The 18,509-nt window shown below is 50.1% G+C and overlaps 1 protein-coding gene across 1 annotated transcript in view; it reads right to left on the reverse strand.

The window, feature by feature from the left end:
- Positions 1-10,184: 10,184 nt before the first annotated feature.
- TENM3 (teneurin transmembrane protein 3) overlaps positions 10,185-18,509 on the reverse strand; it is a 540,843-nt gene continuing 532,518 nt past the window's right edge. The window contains 2 exon segments of the mRNA XM_032468497.1: positions 10,185-13,764; positions 15,855-15,985. Coding sequence (XP_032324388.1) covers positions 13,009-13,764; positions 15,855-15,985 — 887 coding nt within the window. The 3' untranslated portion in view covers positions 10,185-13,008.

Raw genomic sequence — 18,509 nt, forward strand, 5'->3', positions numbered from 1 at the left:
CGCCCTTTGACTGCTCATACACTTACCCGCCAGGCAAAACTGAGTCCTGCGACCTGCCCGACATGGTGTCGGAGGCCGAGGGCGCAAACACGAGGGCGCCCGCAGGGTCTGCGGTGTCAGACGCGGGAACGCAGATGCAGCACCATCGCTGTGGAGACAGGAGACCCTGTGGCGGGAAGGAAGGGGCTCACACGGTTTCCTCCAGTTGCCCATCCAGGTTCCTCATCTGTAAAATGGGGAGTGATCGCGTCCATCCTCTGGGGCTGTTACTGTTGGATGAGGGACGCTGTGTAGAAATTTCCCTGCACGATTTACCACACCTCGCGGGCGCCCGATGAACAGGAGCCACTCTGGAAATCTGTGCAGAGCCACAGGGCGTAGTAACATCTGAGCCGAATCTTGAAAGCCCGTTGGGTTTTGTGCCAGGAGGAGGGGCTTGAGGCCTGGTGTCTGATCTGCCCTCCCCTAGCATTTATGAAGCATTTAGTACTAAGCCTTATTTAACTTCCGTGTCAAATCTATTTCAGATTTTGGAGTCAGAGCTGCTGGGTTCACATCCTGGTTTTGATGTCTGTAAGCTGTGTGACCTTGGACAAGTTCCTTTAGCTTTCTGGGCCTCCGATTCCGCAGCTCAAAGAGGGGACCATAATATCTATCACGCAGGGAGTTGTGTGAAGACGAGGGGACCACGGTGCGGCTGCAGTGAGCGCTCCAGACGTCCCTGTGACTGTGGTTACTGCTCACGGTGTGTGATGAGGGAACAGCTCCGCTGGGGTCTGCACCGCAGAAGCCCACGTGCTCCCTTCCTGGGGAGAAGACCCCGCTCTCTAGAGAGACGGAGCAGAGATGCAAGGCCAGCCCCACTGGAAGGGGGAAGCATGCAGAAATGGTGAAAAGGGACGGTGTCCCCCCCATCCTCCTACTCTCTTCCCAAGGGGAGAGGCCACAGTGCAGAGGGGACAAGGACCACTCCTGGGGAAGCCACCACTGGGGACAGCAGCAGATGGGGGGACCCCCAGAGAAGCGGGGGTCTGGGTGCCAGAGCAGAGGAGGAGTTGGAAGAAGAGGAGCTGGTGGAGGGGAGCAGCACTGCAGGGGTGGAGGGTGGGAAGGCACCGGGGAGGCCATGCCTTGGTGACCAAGATGCCTGGCAGCTGTGGCAGTGGCAGAGAGAGGAGATGAATTGTTTGGAGATAGAGGTGACCCCTCAGAGGCGATGAGAACAGGCCACTTTTTCAGGAAGCCTGGCTGGGATGGGACTGGAGGGGTGGAGGCAAAGACATAAGGGCCGGGTGGCAATCTGAGGGCACTCTGGCTGGGGGGCTGTGGCTGGACCCTTCCCTTTCCTGAAAGCTGGGGTGGTGGGGATTTTTTTCTTTCCTGAGTTCCAACGCCAGGTGGAAGAATAACTCAAAGCCTCCCCTCCCCGAAGGAGCTGAACGTCTTGCTGCAGGTTGGGTGCTGTGCCTCTGTATCTGGGGCACCGGCCTGGGTGAGAGTGTTCCCTGGGGTGGGGTCTCTGTGCCTCCCCAGGGCCTGGTCCGTGGGAGTGAAGGAGTTTAACTGGCAAAAAAGATCCACCCCCCCCCCCAAAATATTACAAACCACGAGACAAGGATTCTTGAAAGATCCTGAGGCTCCAGCCCTTGTGGGGTCTCCTTTGGCTTCGAGGTCCCTGTAGTGAGGAGTCCGGGGATGGGGGTGGGGTGCCAGCATGGCAGGCCTGGGGCCTCCTCATCCTGGTGGAGGACCATCCCATCCTCCTGGTTCCCTCCTAACAGGGATGGAGGAAGATGGGGAGGAGCAGACAGGAGCTGGGGTTCGGGGTCCCTGGGGCTGGGGGTGATGAGGGGGTTTGTCGTAGGTCAGCTGTGCACCCAGAAGCTTTCAGCACGCAGCACTGCCCACCCTATTGCCCAGCTTTAGAGAAATATAACATTTTAATCTACTAACTTTAAAAAATAAAAAAGGATAGCGTACTATTCAATTTCTATGGAAACAGCAAAGTCTGCTTTTGCTCTTCCCCTAGCAGGACCAGCCAAGGGAGAGAGACGAGGCAGGAGGGAGCAAACCTGAGAGATGCCGGGATGGGAGAGGGCCTTGACGGAGGCCGAGGAAGGGTCCAGCTTGTGTTTTGTGTCTCATGTGCACCTCCCGCCTGTGGGCATTACAGGAGCGATCATCAGCTACCGCTTTGCTTTGAACTGTTAATTAGCTCTTCGATAATTTAGACCGTTTCTTTCTACACCCTGAATGGCCAACGTTTTAAAATTTAAAGTTTATTTTTGAAATAAGGGTCAGTTTTCCGGAGACATTCTGGATTTTTGCAGAAGGGCAGGTGCTTAGGATTTACCACGTGTTTAGAGCAAGGATGTGGTGATTCTTTTATAGCCACGAGCACCCCTGGGACCAGCACCGCCCCTGTGCTTCGTGGGGGCTGAGGATCTAGGCCCACTCACAGACCAAGACTCGTTGTGGTGCCACCAAGCAGGTGCCAGTCCAGAGGGGAGCCTGGCGAGGTGGGGCTGGCAGCCAGGCACAGCACATGCAAAGGCACTGAGGCGTGAGGGATGGGGTTCCTTGGAACACGGGAAGAATGTCCCCATGGGTTACAGGATGGCCCAGCATTTCCTGGCCTGGAGAAGCCAGAGAGCAAGGAGGGTGGGCATCTGAAGTGGTGCCTCAAACCCTGAGCTTGGAGCTTGGCTTTGGGGACAGCAAGATGAATGGGAAGAATATGGGTTTTGGAGTCAGATGGGTGAGAATTTCAGCCCTAGGCCCGGCGGTGCTAGCCATGCACCTTGGGCCAGTTTCTAACCTGTTGAAGGTGGGAAAACTTCCCGGGAAGTCTGGGGCCTCATGTTGCTAACTTCTGGCCATGGGGGCCATCCTGGGAGAGGTCCCTGGGATGTGCGTTCGGCAGCCCCACCCCACCCAGGCTGGTGCCCAGTGTGCTGGACCGCGGCTCTGACCTTGTGCTGCCCTTGGGCAAGGAGGGCCGGGAGCATTGGTTCTCAGGGCAGCCCTGCCCGTGGGAAGTGGCTCCCGGCTGCATGGGTCACACTGTGGCCGTGACCGCACCCCAGGGACCACACACCTACCAAGTGCTGAGCCTGGGTGGGTGCTGTTCCAAGCTTTTGCCACCTACTCATTCACTGAGCCTCATGATGGCCCCACGGAGCCACAGCCCTCAGTGTACAAAAAAGGAAACAGCCACGGAGGGTCAATAACTCCGCTGAGTTCAGGCAGCAAATAAGTGGTAGAGTTGGGGACCCACGTAGGCGGTCTGGCTCCCGAGCCTGTACCTTGACCCCCATCTACTCTCTGCTCTGCACAGCCTCCCCTGGCTGCTCCTCACTCTCGAGCCCCAGCTCAGGCCCACCTCCTCCAGGAAGCCTGCCTGACCCCCTAGGTGGGATGGGGGTCTCTAGTCTGTGCTCACAGCAATCACTGCTCTGTTTAGAAAGAATCTGTGTTTGCCTCGACTAGATGTGACATCCTGGAGGATGGGAGTTTTTTTCTGGGACTTTCCACTCTCTTAAGTAGGGTGGCTGGACCACCCCTCCTCCTTTTGCCTCGGGTCAGGAAGAACTGCACGTGTGTGTGTGTGTGTGTGTGTGTGTGTGTGTGTGTGTGTGTGTGTGTGATGGTGGAGCTGAGGGGCAGGGTGGGCTGGGATAGAGGGCTTTTCCCAGAACTGGCGGCCCTCCTGGTGGGCAGAGCCCCAGGCCTGCCAGGTCCAGCTGAGGGGAGAGGCTGGGCACCCAGGGGGCTGGGCCCCACCAGGGCTGGTGGCAAGTCTCAGCCCTTCTTCCTGGATGGGCAGAAACTCAGTCTGAACCCAGACCCGTGAGGGCCAGGTAGGGGCCTGGGGGCACAGCTCCAGGCTCTAAATCTGCTCAGCTCACTCAGCCCCTCTCTGGGTGGGGGTGAGGGGGACTTGCCTGGGTCCGGTCTGGCCCCTGGGTGGCCCCCGGAAGGTGCGTGAGGCCTGTGACAGACTGGAGGTTAGGTCCGGCTAAGGCTGCCACAACTATTGTTTTCTCCCCTGGTAAACAACAGCTGGGCAGAAGCTGCCAGAATCTTTCTTTTCTTTTTTTTTTTCTTTTTCTTTTTGCCTGCACTGTGAGATCAGGCAACAGCATGAGCTTGGAAGGGTTCTCATGGTGGAGATGAAAACACTGCCACTCTGTCAGTCCCTCAGCGCTGGACTGGATCGCCTTGTCGGGCCATTATTTCGAGCATATTAATTGCCAGGGGCTTGCGCCCAGTGATATCCTGACACCTGGCAGGACGCACAGCTCTGGAGGAGCCAAATCCTATGGGTTCAGGACATCGATGGCCTTTGAGGCCACCAGGGTAAAGGGACACAGTCGTGCACTCTCAGGCTTGGGCCCTCAAATCCTGAGCCCGCTGCCTTTGGCCTCACCCACTCGGTTCCCTTTCTGGAGCTGGGCCAAGCCCAGGGCGCTGGCTGCGGGCTGTGTTTTGAAATCACCAGAAACTCTTTTCTCTAAAGCTCTTTCTCTCTCTCTCTCTCTCTCGCTGTCTGTCTCTCTGTTACACGCACGTGTGTCCCCCCCCCCCCACAACCCCCCGTGGGCAGGAGAGACTGAGAAGGAGCAGCTCGGGGCACAGGGTTGGGCCCACTTTAAAGATGGAGAAACTGAGGTGCAGGGACAGCAGCTGGTCAGGCGAGTCGGGACTAACAGTATTCGTCTACTACTCTAGGGCCTCCCCCAGCTCTGCTGCCTCCCCGGGACTTGGTTAGTAGAAGGCTAGTTGGCAGAAGCCGCAGAAAGAGCCCTGCGTGGTGGCCAGGCTCGCCCTGTTTCCCTTTGATTTACATCTGTCCCCATCTTAACAAGCAGTGGAGTAATGGGGAGGAGGTGCCTTCCCAGAGTCCAGAGCCCTGGCTCCCCTCCCTGGTCACTCCCATAGGGCGGTGGGGGTTTGGGGTTTAGGAGCAGATTCATGAAACAGGCCCTCCTCATCTGGAGGGCTGCCAGCCTGCTTAGGAGGCAAGAATGTGTGTTTTAGGACTGGTTTCTGAAGCAGCCATCAGATACACCCGTGGGTGTCAGAGCAGGAATGCAGTGCTTGACAGAGACCCAGAGCGACAAAGCAACCTGGCTGGAGGCCACGTCACTGTCAACTGCAGGCTGCACTGGGTAAACCTGAGGGTCTTGAGATGCAACATTCCTGCCTCCCTGGTCAGCGTGTGTGTGTGTGTGCACGTGTGTGCGTGTGTGCACATTTGTTATCTCACGCCCGGCCTCTCTCTCCCCATCACTCCAGGCTCCCAAGGGGCAGGAGACTAGCCTACCCTTAGTGGTGATTAGGGAAGGATGACTGGGCACTCATGGGGAGAGCTGGGCCTCGCTCCCCACCAGGTGAGGCCTGCCCCAGGCCAGCACTGATGGCAAAGTGCGGGGTGTCTGTTTGTCTAATCCCGTCTCCATTTTGCTTTTACACAAAGCTGCATTCTCCAACTTGGTTTTTATCTAAGGTGATGTTGTGGCTTTCACATGCCAACTCTAATCTTTCTCATCTCTGTGAAAACTTAGGTGGGGTAAAGGGGAGGAGCTATTTAAAGGTTCCCCACAGGACTCCAAGAATGACAATAGGCCCCAACCAGGGACAATTTCTGAAGGCAGGACACCAGTTCAGGCTGCCACTTAAAAGTAGAGTCGAGGTGAGGGGTCGGAGGTGGGGGGGGGGGGAGTATAGCTCAGTGGTAGGGCGTGAGTTTGGGGTGCGGGAGGTCCTGAGTTAGATCCCCAGTGCCCCTGTAAGGGGAAAGAAATACAAATAAAAGTAGATTTCACATTGGCTTCTCTGGGTCACAGCACGGGAGCAAAAGGTTGAACCGGGAATTCTTTCCCCCACGGAAAATGCCGGGGGGGGGGGGTGACTGTCCCCACCACCCGAGGCCAGGCGGAGGGCCGGCCAGGCCCGGCTCAGGCCCCCGCTGCCCCGGGAACCTGGAGGAAGTTCCCTCTTCCTGGCTGTCACTCCAGCACCTACTGTGAGAGGCTGGCTGTCTCGGAAATCAAAATGCCACTCTGAATTTAAATGATCTCTCCTTCTGGGAAATTCTTCGGAGCGACAGGACTGTTCAAACATGAAAAGTAAAAGGGAAACAACGTGATAGTTCAGAAATCACTGTTTTCGGGGGGCTGCAAAACCCAAATAGCCCGCGGACAATTCCTGGGAGGAAGGGCCTGATTTTGATCTGCGAAGTGAGAGGAAACGTTGTTTGACAAAGTTTCTGCTTGACGGGAAGGGAAATCTTACAGGAGCGATTTTTGCAAGGACCAGGCCCCAGTGAGGTGGTGCGTGAAGCAGAAGTAATCGTTTTATGTGTGAAACTCCGTGCGCAGAGCAAAGATGGGAAAATAGTGGCTAATTGGAACTGGCCTAACCAGGGAGAGAGGGAGAGAAGGTGGCGGGAGCTGGTGGTTTCTGGTCCCCACCCTGCGGCTTGGGCTCCATCACCTTCCTCATCAACGATGCCCGTCACTAGGGGGCGCCAGAAGCCTTCCCGAAAATGCCTGGGAAGAAGCAATAACCCGGAGGGTGGTCAGGGCAAGAGCCCCGGGGCCCCCAGTCCTCCCTAACCCCGCCTCTCCTTGGATTTCAGGAGGAGGAAGTGTCCTATCGGCCCGGCCCAACTCTCCACCAGATGCTGGGATGGCTTTTCATCCCCGCAGGACCAAAGCCCTGGAGATTGAAGGGAAAGCAGGAAGGCAGCCCTGCAGTGGGGGAGGGGGGCGAGCTTAAGGAAAGATGCTTTTCCCTGTCCTGCCAGCCCCGACCTCTTCTCTCCTTCTGCATCCCTGCCCTGCACCTTCTCTGTGTTCTGCAGGGGCACCTGTCAGCGTCTGAGCCCGAAGCAGAAACCCCAGGCCTGCTTTTTTTTTTTTTTTTGGCTACAGGGTCGAAACTAGAAATAATGTCACAGCTGAAGCGAGGAGATTTTAAAATCCTCTTGTTTATAACATTTTGTAAGTTGGGGACAAAGAACTCTAGTTTTCTGGGACGTCCTGAGTAATTATTTAAAGTCCATCTGGTCTGTCAAGGGAGTCGTATGGTTTTCCTTCTAAGCCTTAGAAAGGTACGTGGATAGACACAAGGTGAGCCGATGCAGCCTAGACAGCTTCCACCAGGGGGTAAATCCAGTGAGAGAGAAAGACGAGAAGGAGAAGGAGGGTGAGGGGAAGGAGGGAGGAGGAAGGGGAGGGGGGGTGGATGAGGGAAGAGGATCGGAGGGGAGGAGGGAGAGGAGAACGGAGAGGAGTTGGGGGGGAGAAGAGCGCCACGCGTGATAGGCAGGGAGGCAGGAGTCTTGGGGATGATTTTTGTAGCGCGTCCTGGAGAACAGGCAGCCTAGATTCTCCCCTAGCGTTCCTTCTGGAGGAGAATCGGGGACAGGGCAGTTTCTTCACCCCCAGGGCCATGAATCACCCCTGTGATAAGAAGGCCGGGTCCGAGGGAGCCTTTGGTGCGCTTCCCCACACACCTCCACTGAGCGGTTGCATTTTCAGCCTTTCAGTCGCACCAGAGAACTTGTCATTTTAACTCCTGGGGTATTTACGCGCCCCTCACAGCTCACTGATAAAGGTAAACCTGTGAAAACTGTAAAGAATTCATTCTGACCCGGTGGACCACTTGTAAATCCCATCAGTTCTATGCAGTGAGTCACGCTGGACAGAAACAGCCATTGTGGGTGGAATTCAGGAAGCAGGCGATTCCCCTTCCGGAAGGCGGAGCTAACGCCTGAGGTTAGGGCCCAGCTCCCAACGTACCTTCCAGGCAGGAAGGGGGCAGCCAAGCCACCACCTCTCCCTGGGAGTCACCATGTATGCCTCTAATATTTGATTTTCCTTAGCTTAGGTCCCAGAAGGATTTATTAAATTTGCGTTGTGGAACCTATTAACTCTAAACTGAATAATGATGTTACTCTAGGCGTACGGTCAGTTTATGGTAAATTCTCTATCTGCAAGACTCTAGGAAGCCTATATTCCTCCTCGACAGAATTTTAAGTCAGTTCATAAATGAAAAGGTTTACTCAACTTACCTAAAAGTTATTTGTAATTAACTGACATCAAGAGACCGTTGCTTGCAAAGGTGGTGAATAGCAAATGAGAACTCTGGGAGAGGGATATTCATTATGTGGCTTAAATTAGAAGGCAGAAAACTCCAATGGTTTTATCAGTACCTCTTCCGTACTCTGGCTTAACTCTGTGGTTAAAGTGGGTAATCATGACTTATAACTAATTTTTATTTTTTTGTGGGCTTGGTAGGATGACCAAAGCCAGATGGATCGCTTAGGGAAAATCTAGATAAATAAGCTCAGCACATGCGTATTTGCAAATCAACAGTCCTTTCAAAAGTCTTTTTAGAAATTATGAAGCATTAACATTGCACCGAAGACTTTCTTATCTAAGGTGAAGGGGCGAAGGGGCTGGAAATACTGGCAGGCGGTGGGGAACTCACAACACATGCCCTGTTGGAGGGCTGGGGCATCTTTATAGAATGAAAAACACATGTCATCAGGCTAAATTATGGCCTCTGTGGACAGACCAATGCCCGAGGGAATGGCAGGGGTAAGGAGAGTCCCCAGTGCTTTCCTGGGTGGCGTCGCTAGGAGACTGTGTGATGTGGTAGACGGTACTTGCTGACAGGACATCCCTGCTCACCTGTGTTTGAACCATTTCTGTGAACTTGGGCACTCACTCAAAACTTCTCTAAGTCCCTTCCCTCCGGCTTCTAGAATTTGATACATTTCGCAGGGTGCTGGAATCAGCTCACTCCTCTGAAGGAACATGGAATGGAATCTGCGTACCCTTAGAAGGGGTAAGAGCTCTGAGGCCCTTGAAGGCTTCCCAGGATGGGCTGGTTCCCCTCTGCGAGCTCTCCGAGGTGAAGCAGGCAGGAGGGTGGGGAGGATCCTGGTGTGGGAGGACTTCCTTCTCCTTTGCGCTCTAGCGATTGAGCTGCGGCAGGCACTGCCCAGGCGGGTTTTGCCACAGAGCATGGTGGGATCAGTGCCCTCCTGGCTGCCTCTTTTGGAGCCCTCCGTTTCAAAAGCACCTTGGCTGTCTAGCTGATTCACTGTTCAGCAGGCGGGAGAAATGGCTTCCTTTGGGAGCAGGACAGGATAAAAGGAGAGAGAAAAGGTGGTGCACAGGCAGAGCAGTGGGCTTGGTTAGGGCGTGCATCAAAGACAGAAGTCTCCCGTCATCTTTAAAGTGCTTGCAGACTGGTGCCAATTTGAGGTGTTTATAGGCAGGTGTTATACTTATGTTCGGGTCCAGCCCTTAAAACCACATGCAATGACAGTGTCATGTGTGATGCATGTAAACAGATGAATGTATATTTCACCAGGTGTGGCAGCAGTGTACCTAGCGCCCAGGAGATTCTGCTCTTAAGATGCAATTTTTAGCTACAATATTTTTCTTTGCGTTCGTTCAGACATTACTTCTAAGGAAAGCAGTGCAGAAAATGAAAGCAGGAATTTGCATGTGTTTTTCTGGATTTCCCCCGTTTAAGCGTGCTAAACTCTAACTCGAGGAGAAAAAAAATAGACCGATTTGCTATGTGGAGTGACCTGATTCTTCTTGGATCAACATGTTATCAAGTGGAGGTTGTCACTACAAAGCAAGTGTGATAAAGCCTGCCTTTTCCAACTAAAATCAAAGCCCCAGCCGGCCAGCCTGGAATTGCTACTCTCAGCGTGCCCTGATCAGGCTGGTCTCTATGTAGATTGAAACAGCCCTAGGGGGCTGGGAGCCTATTAGGCCCAAACTGATTATTCTAATCAAGTGTTTTAATTAAGCCCTTATTGCCAAGATCACAGCAACGTGGCCTGCTCTCAAGTAGTGATGGGCAATGCCTTTTCTTCTTGTTTTTCTTCTTCTTCACAGTGATAATGTTTGGCTTTGTAGTGGTGTGTTTATCGCTTTTCTAAAGTAGGCCAAGGGAGAGTCCCCTGTGAAGGGCACACCGCGAACTGGCAGTCTGGCTGCTGGACACAGCAATTGGAAAATAAAAAATCTTACCCACAAGGGTTGCAGATGAACTGGTACCCCCGACAACTGCCTCCACCTGCGTCCTCCACTTGAAAACATGAAAGCAATACTGGCCGGCCCAAGGTTTAAAAAAATATATATAAACACACACGCATTGGGTTGGCTTTTATTGGAATGCCTAGATGCAATCTATAGTCATCAAGTTATGGAAAATTCAGGTCACATATAAAGTTAAGAAGGCAAATGAAAAGAACAATACAAATCAGACAAAATTTACATCTCAAAATATCATGAAAGCATTTTGACTGGCTTTGCCTAAAATACTTTGAATATCAATTTCTTTTTTGTAAGCTAATTCTTTTCATTATACAGCCCCCCTCCCCCACCTCCAACGCTTAGAAAAAGGTCTTTTGTTTACATATTCCCCAAGGTCACTATTTCTTGTAAAAGCATGTCCAGATCACAAGTCTTTTTAGAAAGAAATAGGCTCATTACACCTACTAACAAGACACTAATTGGGTTGCTCTGACTTCATCTAAGGTAAGCACCAGGAGATACTCCAAATCTGTTATTTATCGGTGCCCAGGTAAAGGACCAGTCCTTGTCAAGAAGAGGGTAAGAGAATGATTTCACTTCGGTCACGTGATACAAGCTTTTCATGGTCAGTAGCATCAGAAACATTTCTGAGAATTTCAACTCAGAGCCTATTTCAACCAAAAGTACTTACAGCATGCTAAATACAGCCCTGCAAATGCCACTGAACAGAACTGCAAACACCTAAGTTAACAGTTAAAAAATAAAGTGTAAAACAGAGCCATGTTTATGTGGTTTGAAATCTCATAGTTTTCTAAATTTGGGCTTCATAATGCTCGCCAAAAGGATTTCCAGGATAAAAAATATTAATGCTAATCTGTGCTTTCATTCTAATAAAATATTAGCATTCAAAGAAGATTAATGACTTCGGTATGCTCTACCAGATACACAAAGACAGTCATAGCACTGATACTGTAAATTCAGTAGCTATTTTGAAACTTTCCCAGCCAATCTGTTTAATAAACACGCCTACTGTGCAATTTAGAGTATGTGATACATACAAAGCAGTTAGAAAATTATTTTCAATATATCACTTGAACCTTTATGTTTACGACATGTTCACTTGCTATATTTTATCACCATTATACATAGAGGAAAACAGTGTGTACTATAGCTCAATGAACTGAGAAGGATTTTCTAAAAATATTTTTGCGGCTGAATTTAGTGCTCAGGAAAGAGATTTGCCAGAGCTGCGGAGCCTACACAGGGGCGCAGATGGCGGCTGTGATGGGCCGGCTCACCCGCGTGCAGGAGGGCATGGCTGTCAGTTCACCTCCAGCTGGATCTGCCGCCCCCGGCTTCCCCGAGACAGAGCAGAGGCTGCCGTTCAAACCAGCTCCCAAGATGGCTGGGTCGGGTGGGCCTACAGGAGGTTTTGTTTCCCTGTGTTGTCCCTCGTGGTGACCCAAGGGTCCAAACTCCAGACTAGCTGAGTGACCCTGCCTTGTTCCACCTGGCTGTCTCGCCACTGCTCGGTCTCTGCTAGCTTTCCTAGATCTTAAGACACATGTTTATGGTCACGACTACATCAGATCCTTTCCTGCTCACCAGTCTCCCGAGCATCTGATGTGGTCTCTCGCCTCCATCACCAGATGGAGCTTCAAGGAATGGTAACAGGGAAACCCTGGGGTTAATGGTATCAACTCCCCATCGGCTTTTAGGGCTACGAGAGGGCCAGAGAAGGCCTCCTGCCCTGTTTGTGTTTTGTTTTTGTTTTTCGTATCTTCCGTTACATTCCACCAGCCTGAGTTTTCTACTGTGCCTCTTAGCTGATAATGGTTGAGGACACTGGCCTGATGAAAAAGAGAAGGAAGAGAAAGTTCTTTGATTAGCCACCCATGGAGGATTGCACTGACCTATTCATCTAGTGATAGAAAGTTGCACTTTTTTTTTTTCAACCTAATACAAAAATATTAACACTTCTGGACATTATAGGCATAAGTCGTTATATCTCTACAATATAATAATTTATACTGTACAGCTATAACAGATAACAAAAGGTGCAATCCTTTTTAAAAAATCACACGGTTCACATGTTTTTATCATTTTATTTTTAAGTATAAACTTTTTAAACACTTTACATAAATTAACTCCTCTGAGACTAATATTTGATGTACAGTAAATTGTAATTCATATAAAAATCCATAAACAACTTGTCTCACATAATTTACAAAAAAATCAGGATTTCCTTTGCTTATCAGTGACAAGGATTGTATTTGCCAGTTTGTTTCCCCCAAGGCAAACCACGTTAGCGTTGTAAAATCCATTATGAAATCCCCGCTGTGGCAGAAGTCACTGGTGCCAATGTCCTTTTACAAAGCAGCACAGGGAAAGCAGCTGGATTGTCTATAAACGGTAAATTTGCCCCACATTTCAAAATTAACAGAGATATATATCACATCCTATGCAGAGAGACTACTTCTTGTAAGCAAAGGTCGACAATTCAGTAATATTTGGAAACACTGTATGCATTTCTACCTTCGTTAAATACAGTGCCTCAAAGAACAGCCGGCCCAGAGCAAAACGTTTGGGCCTTTCCTTTTATTTTTCCTTTCTTTAATGATCTGTTTTCTTTGTAACACTTTCAGTCCAAATGAGTGCAGCGATATGCATATGTAAACATATTCTTTAAAGCCGATCACCTTTAAGGTCATTCAGAAGAAAGTTTTGGCGTTTTGTTTGTTTTTTTAATTCTCCGTGGATTTTCTGTAATAGCAGTCTGGTTCTCCCGGAAGGCTCTTCGGTGCCGGAGAGTCCCCCTCGGATTGTGCTACAGACTGATCTGAGCAGAGGTGCGGCTGGGGCTGGCCAGGCAGGCGGCGCCCCGCCGGCTCGGTTCCCGCGGGGGCGGCCGCGCATCCCTGCCGCCGGCCCGGGGGGGTTACCTCTTGCCGATCTCGCTCTGGCGGAGGAACTGGATGTTGTTGGCGCTGTCGGCCAGCTCGGGGTACTGCTCCACCGAGAGTACGTAGTACCCGTCGTAGCCCTGCACCTTGCCGGCGCTCAGCAGCTGCCGCTTCTCGCCCTCCGTCCAGAGGCGCGCGCCCTCCTCGCCGTCGCGCACGCGCTGCTGCTCGCGCGCCCAGGCCCGGGCGAGCGCGCGCTGGCGCGCCTGCTCCAGGATGCGCGCCTTCTCCTCGTCCAGCGTCATGCCGTAGCGCACGTGCAGCGCCAGCGCCCCGAACTGCATCTCCACGTCGGCGAACCTGCGAGTCCTGCCGTTGACCACGGTGGTGGACTGCGACACCGTCACGTTGATGCCGTTCTCCAGCGCCTTGCGGCCGCTCGTCAGGCGCAGCGTGCCCAGGTCGCTCTCGGGCGTGCTGGTCTTGATGAAGTAGTGCGTGTCCTTGCCCTCGATGGTGAAGTGCAGGTTCTCCAGGTAGAAGGCGTTGTTGAGCACGGCCGCCACCTTGATGCAGTCCTCGTTGGCGATGTTGAGCACGTTGGTCTGCACGCGGCCCTGGCTCACGGCCAGCATGACGCCCTTGCCGATCAGCGACTTGACCGTGGCGAACCACAGCCACGACGGCGCGCCGCCGCCCTTGCGCCTGCTCACCTGCACCTCGGCCATCTTCCCCAGGGACAGGAAGGCCTTGGCCTGCCTGGCCACTTGCTGCTGGACTCCAAAAATGGGCTGAAAAGCGGAACAGAATAGGGGCACGGGTTAGAGAAGAGCCATGAAGCCTGGTGGTGCGCCTGCTCTAGGCAGGGACGGACACACACACACAGACACAGACACACACACACACACACACACACACCCCAAGAGGTGGAGAGCTCCAAGGGGCTGATTAAAACCTCAGTCGGTTCTTGAGATGAAGAGGCTTAAAAACCCCGGGGGTAGGAATGCACTCAAGATCCCCTCCCCTCAAGTTGATCCCAATGTGTTTTGAAAGGTAGAAAGAGGTAATTCCATCATGTATTGTTTGAAAAGAGCTTTTTCGTTTCTAACGTAAGCAAAATATTCCTGTTATGGTTTTTTTCTCTTTCAGTTTCTAGCTGCCCTTTTCTCACACCCAGCCCATTTGGGGAACCAGCTTACAAGGTCGTTCATCCCAGCAGCGTTCTGTTCTCCATGGGAGGCTGGGGAGAAAGCAGAACGCAGAGAAAGATCGGAAGCTTGGGGGTGCTCGGGGCCAGATCACCGCTTCCCACTTTACGTGCTTTGGAAGGCGTGTGCTTTAATTTAGGTAAACTCTGTACCCGCTCCTGCTGAACAGAGTTTTCAGCTGAATTTCGCCAGTATAACCGACAGTCTGAAATGGGCAAGGGTGAGAGCACCATGGGACAGCTGGCAACGAGTGTTTATTACTTTCAGAAAGCACTGGTTTTTCGCAGACTTAGGGACAGTGGCCCTTCCACATTGGCAAATGTTTTCAATTGGGGGCATCTTAACTCAGCCATCTCTTCCATTACCAGATGTTTGTCCCGACAGTGTTTTGCCAAACGCAAACCTGTGTTTCATTTGCAGCGAAGACACATTTGTTTTTCTGCTCTCCGGGCAGCCTCGATGTCTTTGCCGGCGATCCCCTAAGCTGCCTTTCTGCTGCGCTTCTCTGGATGGAGAACCTGAGTCCTATTTAAAAGGCTGCCTAGGCAAAGAGTTGGCAAGTCCATTTGTACAGTGAGACTTAAGTGTTTTCAGACATGTTGGAAAGTCATCTGCAATTAGGATGTGCTTGAAGGCAATAGGAAACTTCAGTGAGTCCTCCTGGCCCTTGATCAGTGTAGATAATATTTGCAATTAGAAATGTGAAAGTGGCTCCCAGACCCTGGAAACTGGATAGGTTTTGCTTTATTACTGAAAAGGTGGCATCTGAAAAAGGAACTGCTTTTATGTTAAGTATGAAACATGTACCAGAAAATAAAAGTGTTGGCACTGTGTGTAACTGTGTGTGTGTTAGCAGGGTTGCCTTTTCTCTTTGTATTCACTGAAATTACAGGAAATAGCTCAAGGGGGGAAATTAATCTTTCCAAGAAACTCTGTGCTCTCTTCTTATCGTTGTGAGGTAACCTAATTTCTTGATCTTTAATTATTCTTGCTCTAAGCTAGAAATTCCAGTGTTTTGTTGTTGCCTTCTTTTCTGATCTCTGAATGGTGGGAATTAAAAGTGCCATTTTCTGAAATGGCAGCTTTGACTTTGCAATTCTCCATTTTCTCCTTTTCTTTTATTTGTCAGAACAGTTCCAGGCCTCCTGATCTGTTATTTTCAGGAAAATTCCATGAACACCTAGTGGTGGGTCGTGCCTTACCGGAGGACATTAGATTTTTATTTTTAATCCTTTCCCTTTGAAACGCTGTTCATATTTTGAAGAATTCGAACTTTGTGGCATTGTTCGTGAGCTGCTAATGTGTGCCAGGAATCCTCTGTCCTCCTGTTTATTGTATCTCTGCCTTAAGGCCTCAAGTGCTATAAATGCACATTCCTGGGGTGCTCGGTAGAAACTGCGCACTCAAAAGTGAGCTTCCTCCATTACCTTGTGATAATGTCTTCCTCTGTGTTTACTGGCATCACTGAAACCAGATTTAAGCCTGTGTAACAGGCCCCTGGTTTGCTGAACAGAAATGCAGAGGGAAGTGGTGTTTTCTTTCCTAAAAGAGTCAAAAAAATGGAAAACCGTCTCTGGTACAGTTTCTGCCCTGGTAGTCTGATGGAACACGGGGGAAGCAAGACGCAGGAAGCCCTTTATCCCCTTTCCAGAGTGTTGCCTTTTGTTTCTTACCGGTATGTCATCCCACTGCTGACTCTTCACAAGCTCGTAAGAAGGCTCCGTTAAATCAAATTTGGGGACAGGGAATCCAGGAATAGCATTGTGCAGATGGAAGCCAAATGTCACCAGCCAGCTGTTAACATCTAGGACAAAAGTGTTCAAAATGAAAGGCATTTTATTTTGTGCTTTCCTACGTCTAAAGTCTTACCTTAAAGAAAACCCCATATTCACAAACAATAACCTGGAAAGGAGCCCACGATGACCTTCGCTCTACAATTACAAACCTACTCTCTATTTTTAGACACGAAGACAATAACCTCAACAGCAGAAGTGAAGTAAGGGCTACAGAAAATGCAGAGTAATAGGGACCCACTTAGACAGACGGATAAGCTGTCACGTGGGCTAAGTGACATCCTGTGCTGGTAACAGTGACTTAGAAAAGGACAAATAACAATGCCCAGCAGCAAAAAAGAGACAGAGTTGTCGAGAACAAATGCAATTTGTAGTCAGTAAAGGCTGGTCTTAAATACAAGTTGTGTGTTCTGAGCTTTCAAAAGCAACTGCCTAAGGATATGCAGACCCCCACCGCCCACTTTCTATTAATAAAAACTCTGAATCGAGAATATTAAAATCAACAGTTGATTCTTAATCAAAGACGAATGCTGAAAGCTGGCCAAGCTGGCCAAGGGCACCGAAGTTCTGATTACCATCAGTTCTGACTTCAAAGGTGCACTGTGCACAGGTGGAGACAAACTTTTGGGGGAAGACAAGCTGGAAACCTTTAAGATGGTATTTTAAAATATTGCCATGTGACTCCAAAAGCCATTAAGCTGAGAATAAGGCTTTTATTCTATTCTGGAGGTTATAATGTTACAGAACTACTCAGCAGGCTTGCAGGTTTATGAGTACAGTTGGGTGTAGATTATTTTATATATTAAGCACATTGCTGGAAAATTCGAAATTGCATTTCACCTAATATATTTTATGCTATTCCATCTCTCTTTTGATGTTTTTCAGAAAATGCTGCTGTGGCATTCCCTGCCGTCCACGTTGCTAGGAGAGGATGAATTCAGGAACTGTGGGCTTTCCAGCCTTCAGTCAGCCACTGTCAACTGTGGTAAACTGCTTGCCAGAATGATGGAGGGCCACTTGTTCCTGTTTCCTTCTCCAGGGCACAGACTCTCACCTCATCGCCAGGTATCATATAGGCTGTAAACCCAGTGGTATTCTCCCTCTTATAAATGGAGGGCTGGTGGTGGTGGTGGTGGAGAGAGAAACCCCAAGTCCATCGTGTAGGATAGAAAGTGATACGTCGTGTGTGTGTGTGTGTGTAAGATTACAGGGGGCCTATGTTTCGGAGAAAATTCTTTCTTCTTATGTGGTGGAGTGCTGGGGGCAAAGGTACTCTTGCTATGAACAATCTCTATGAAGCAGTGATAATCAGGACTTAAATATTGAAAATTACTGCCCAAATACTGGGACGTCAATGCAGACGTGTCCTGAAACGCCCTGAAGGGGGACATTATAAGGGTGTTGCTGAGTCAGGATGCTGAGGGAAGGGACTTTGAGCTGGTCCACATGGGGGGAAGCTATGAAAAGCTGGAGGCAGTGAAAGCGGAGGCAGATGTGAAGGGAACAGGGGGCAGCGTTTTGAGAGCTGTGCAGAGAACTGAGAAAACAGACATCTCGGTATGCCTCAGATATTGAGCAAGAAAAGAGACAGCCTGAAGGGGCATCTAACACAAGCCAAGACACCACAAAGCAGAAAAACCCCAAACCAAACACACAAAAAGAAAACAGGGAATAACCTTCCTCCAGGAAACACAAATGTAGGAAAGAGGTCAGTTATGGCTGTGAAACTCAGGAATGGAAGGTGGAAGCAGAGGGTTCAGAACCCCTGGGGTAGAGGAAGAGTGAAGAGCTCAGCTCCAGAGAGGGAACCCTTGTGCACTGTGTGGGGCGAGAATAAACTCGTGCAGCTACTACGGAAAACAGGGTGGAAGTTTCTCACAGAGCCAAGAATAGAACTACCATATGGCCCAGCAATTCCTCTTCTGGGTATTCATCAAAAAATATAAAAACACTAATTTGAAAAGATACATGCACCCCTATGTTCACTGTAGCATTATTTACAATAGCCAAGATATGGAAACAGCCTAAGTGTCCATCAGTTGATGACTGGATAAAGATGATTGGTGTACACACACACACACACACACACACGTATATACAATGGAATATTAATCATAAAAAGATGAAATCTTGCCATTTGTGACAACATGGATGGCCCTTGAAGGTATTTTGCTACGTGAAATAAGTCAGATGGAGAGAGACAAACACTGTATGATTTCACTCATATGATATAAAATAAACAAAATAAATGACCAGACCAAATCAAACCAAACCAAAGCAAACATGTAGATACAGAGAACAAAGTAGCAGTTACCAGAGGGGAAAGGTTAGGGAAGGGCAAAATCAGTAAAGGTAATCAACTGTATGGAGATGGATAGAAAATAAATGTCTGGTGGTGAAGCGGCACATACTGTTGTACACATGAAACATATAGTGTTACAAACCAGTGTTACCTCAGTGAAAAACAAGATGCTCATTAAAGGGAACTGAAGTTGTGCTTGTAAGAACCTCGTCTCTGTTTCCCATCCTGGTGGT

This window comes from Camelus ferus, chromosome 26, assembly GCF_009834535.1.
Source record: "Camelus ferus isolate YT-003-E chromosome 26, BCGSAC_Cfer_1.0, whole genome shotgun sequence".
Classification (NCBI taxonomy): Eukaryota; Metazoa; Chordata; class Mammalia; order Artiodactyla; family Camelidae; genus Camelus; species Camelus ferus.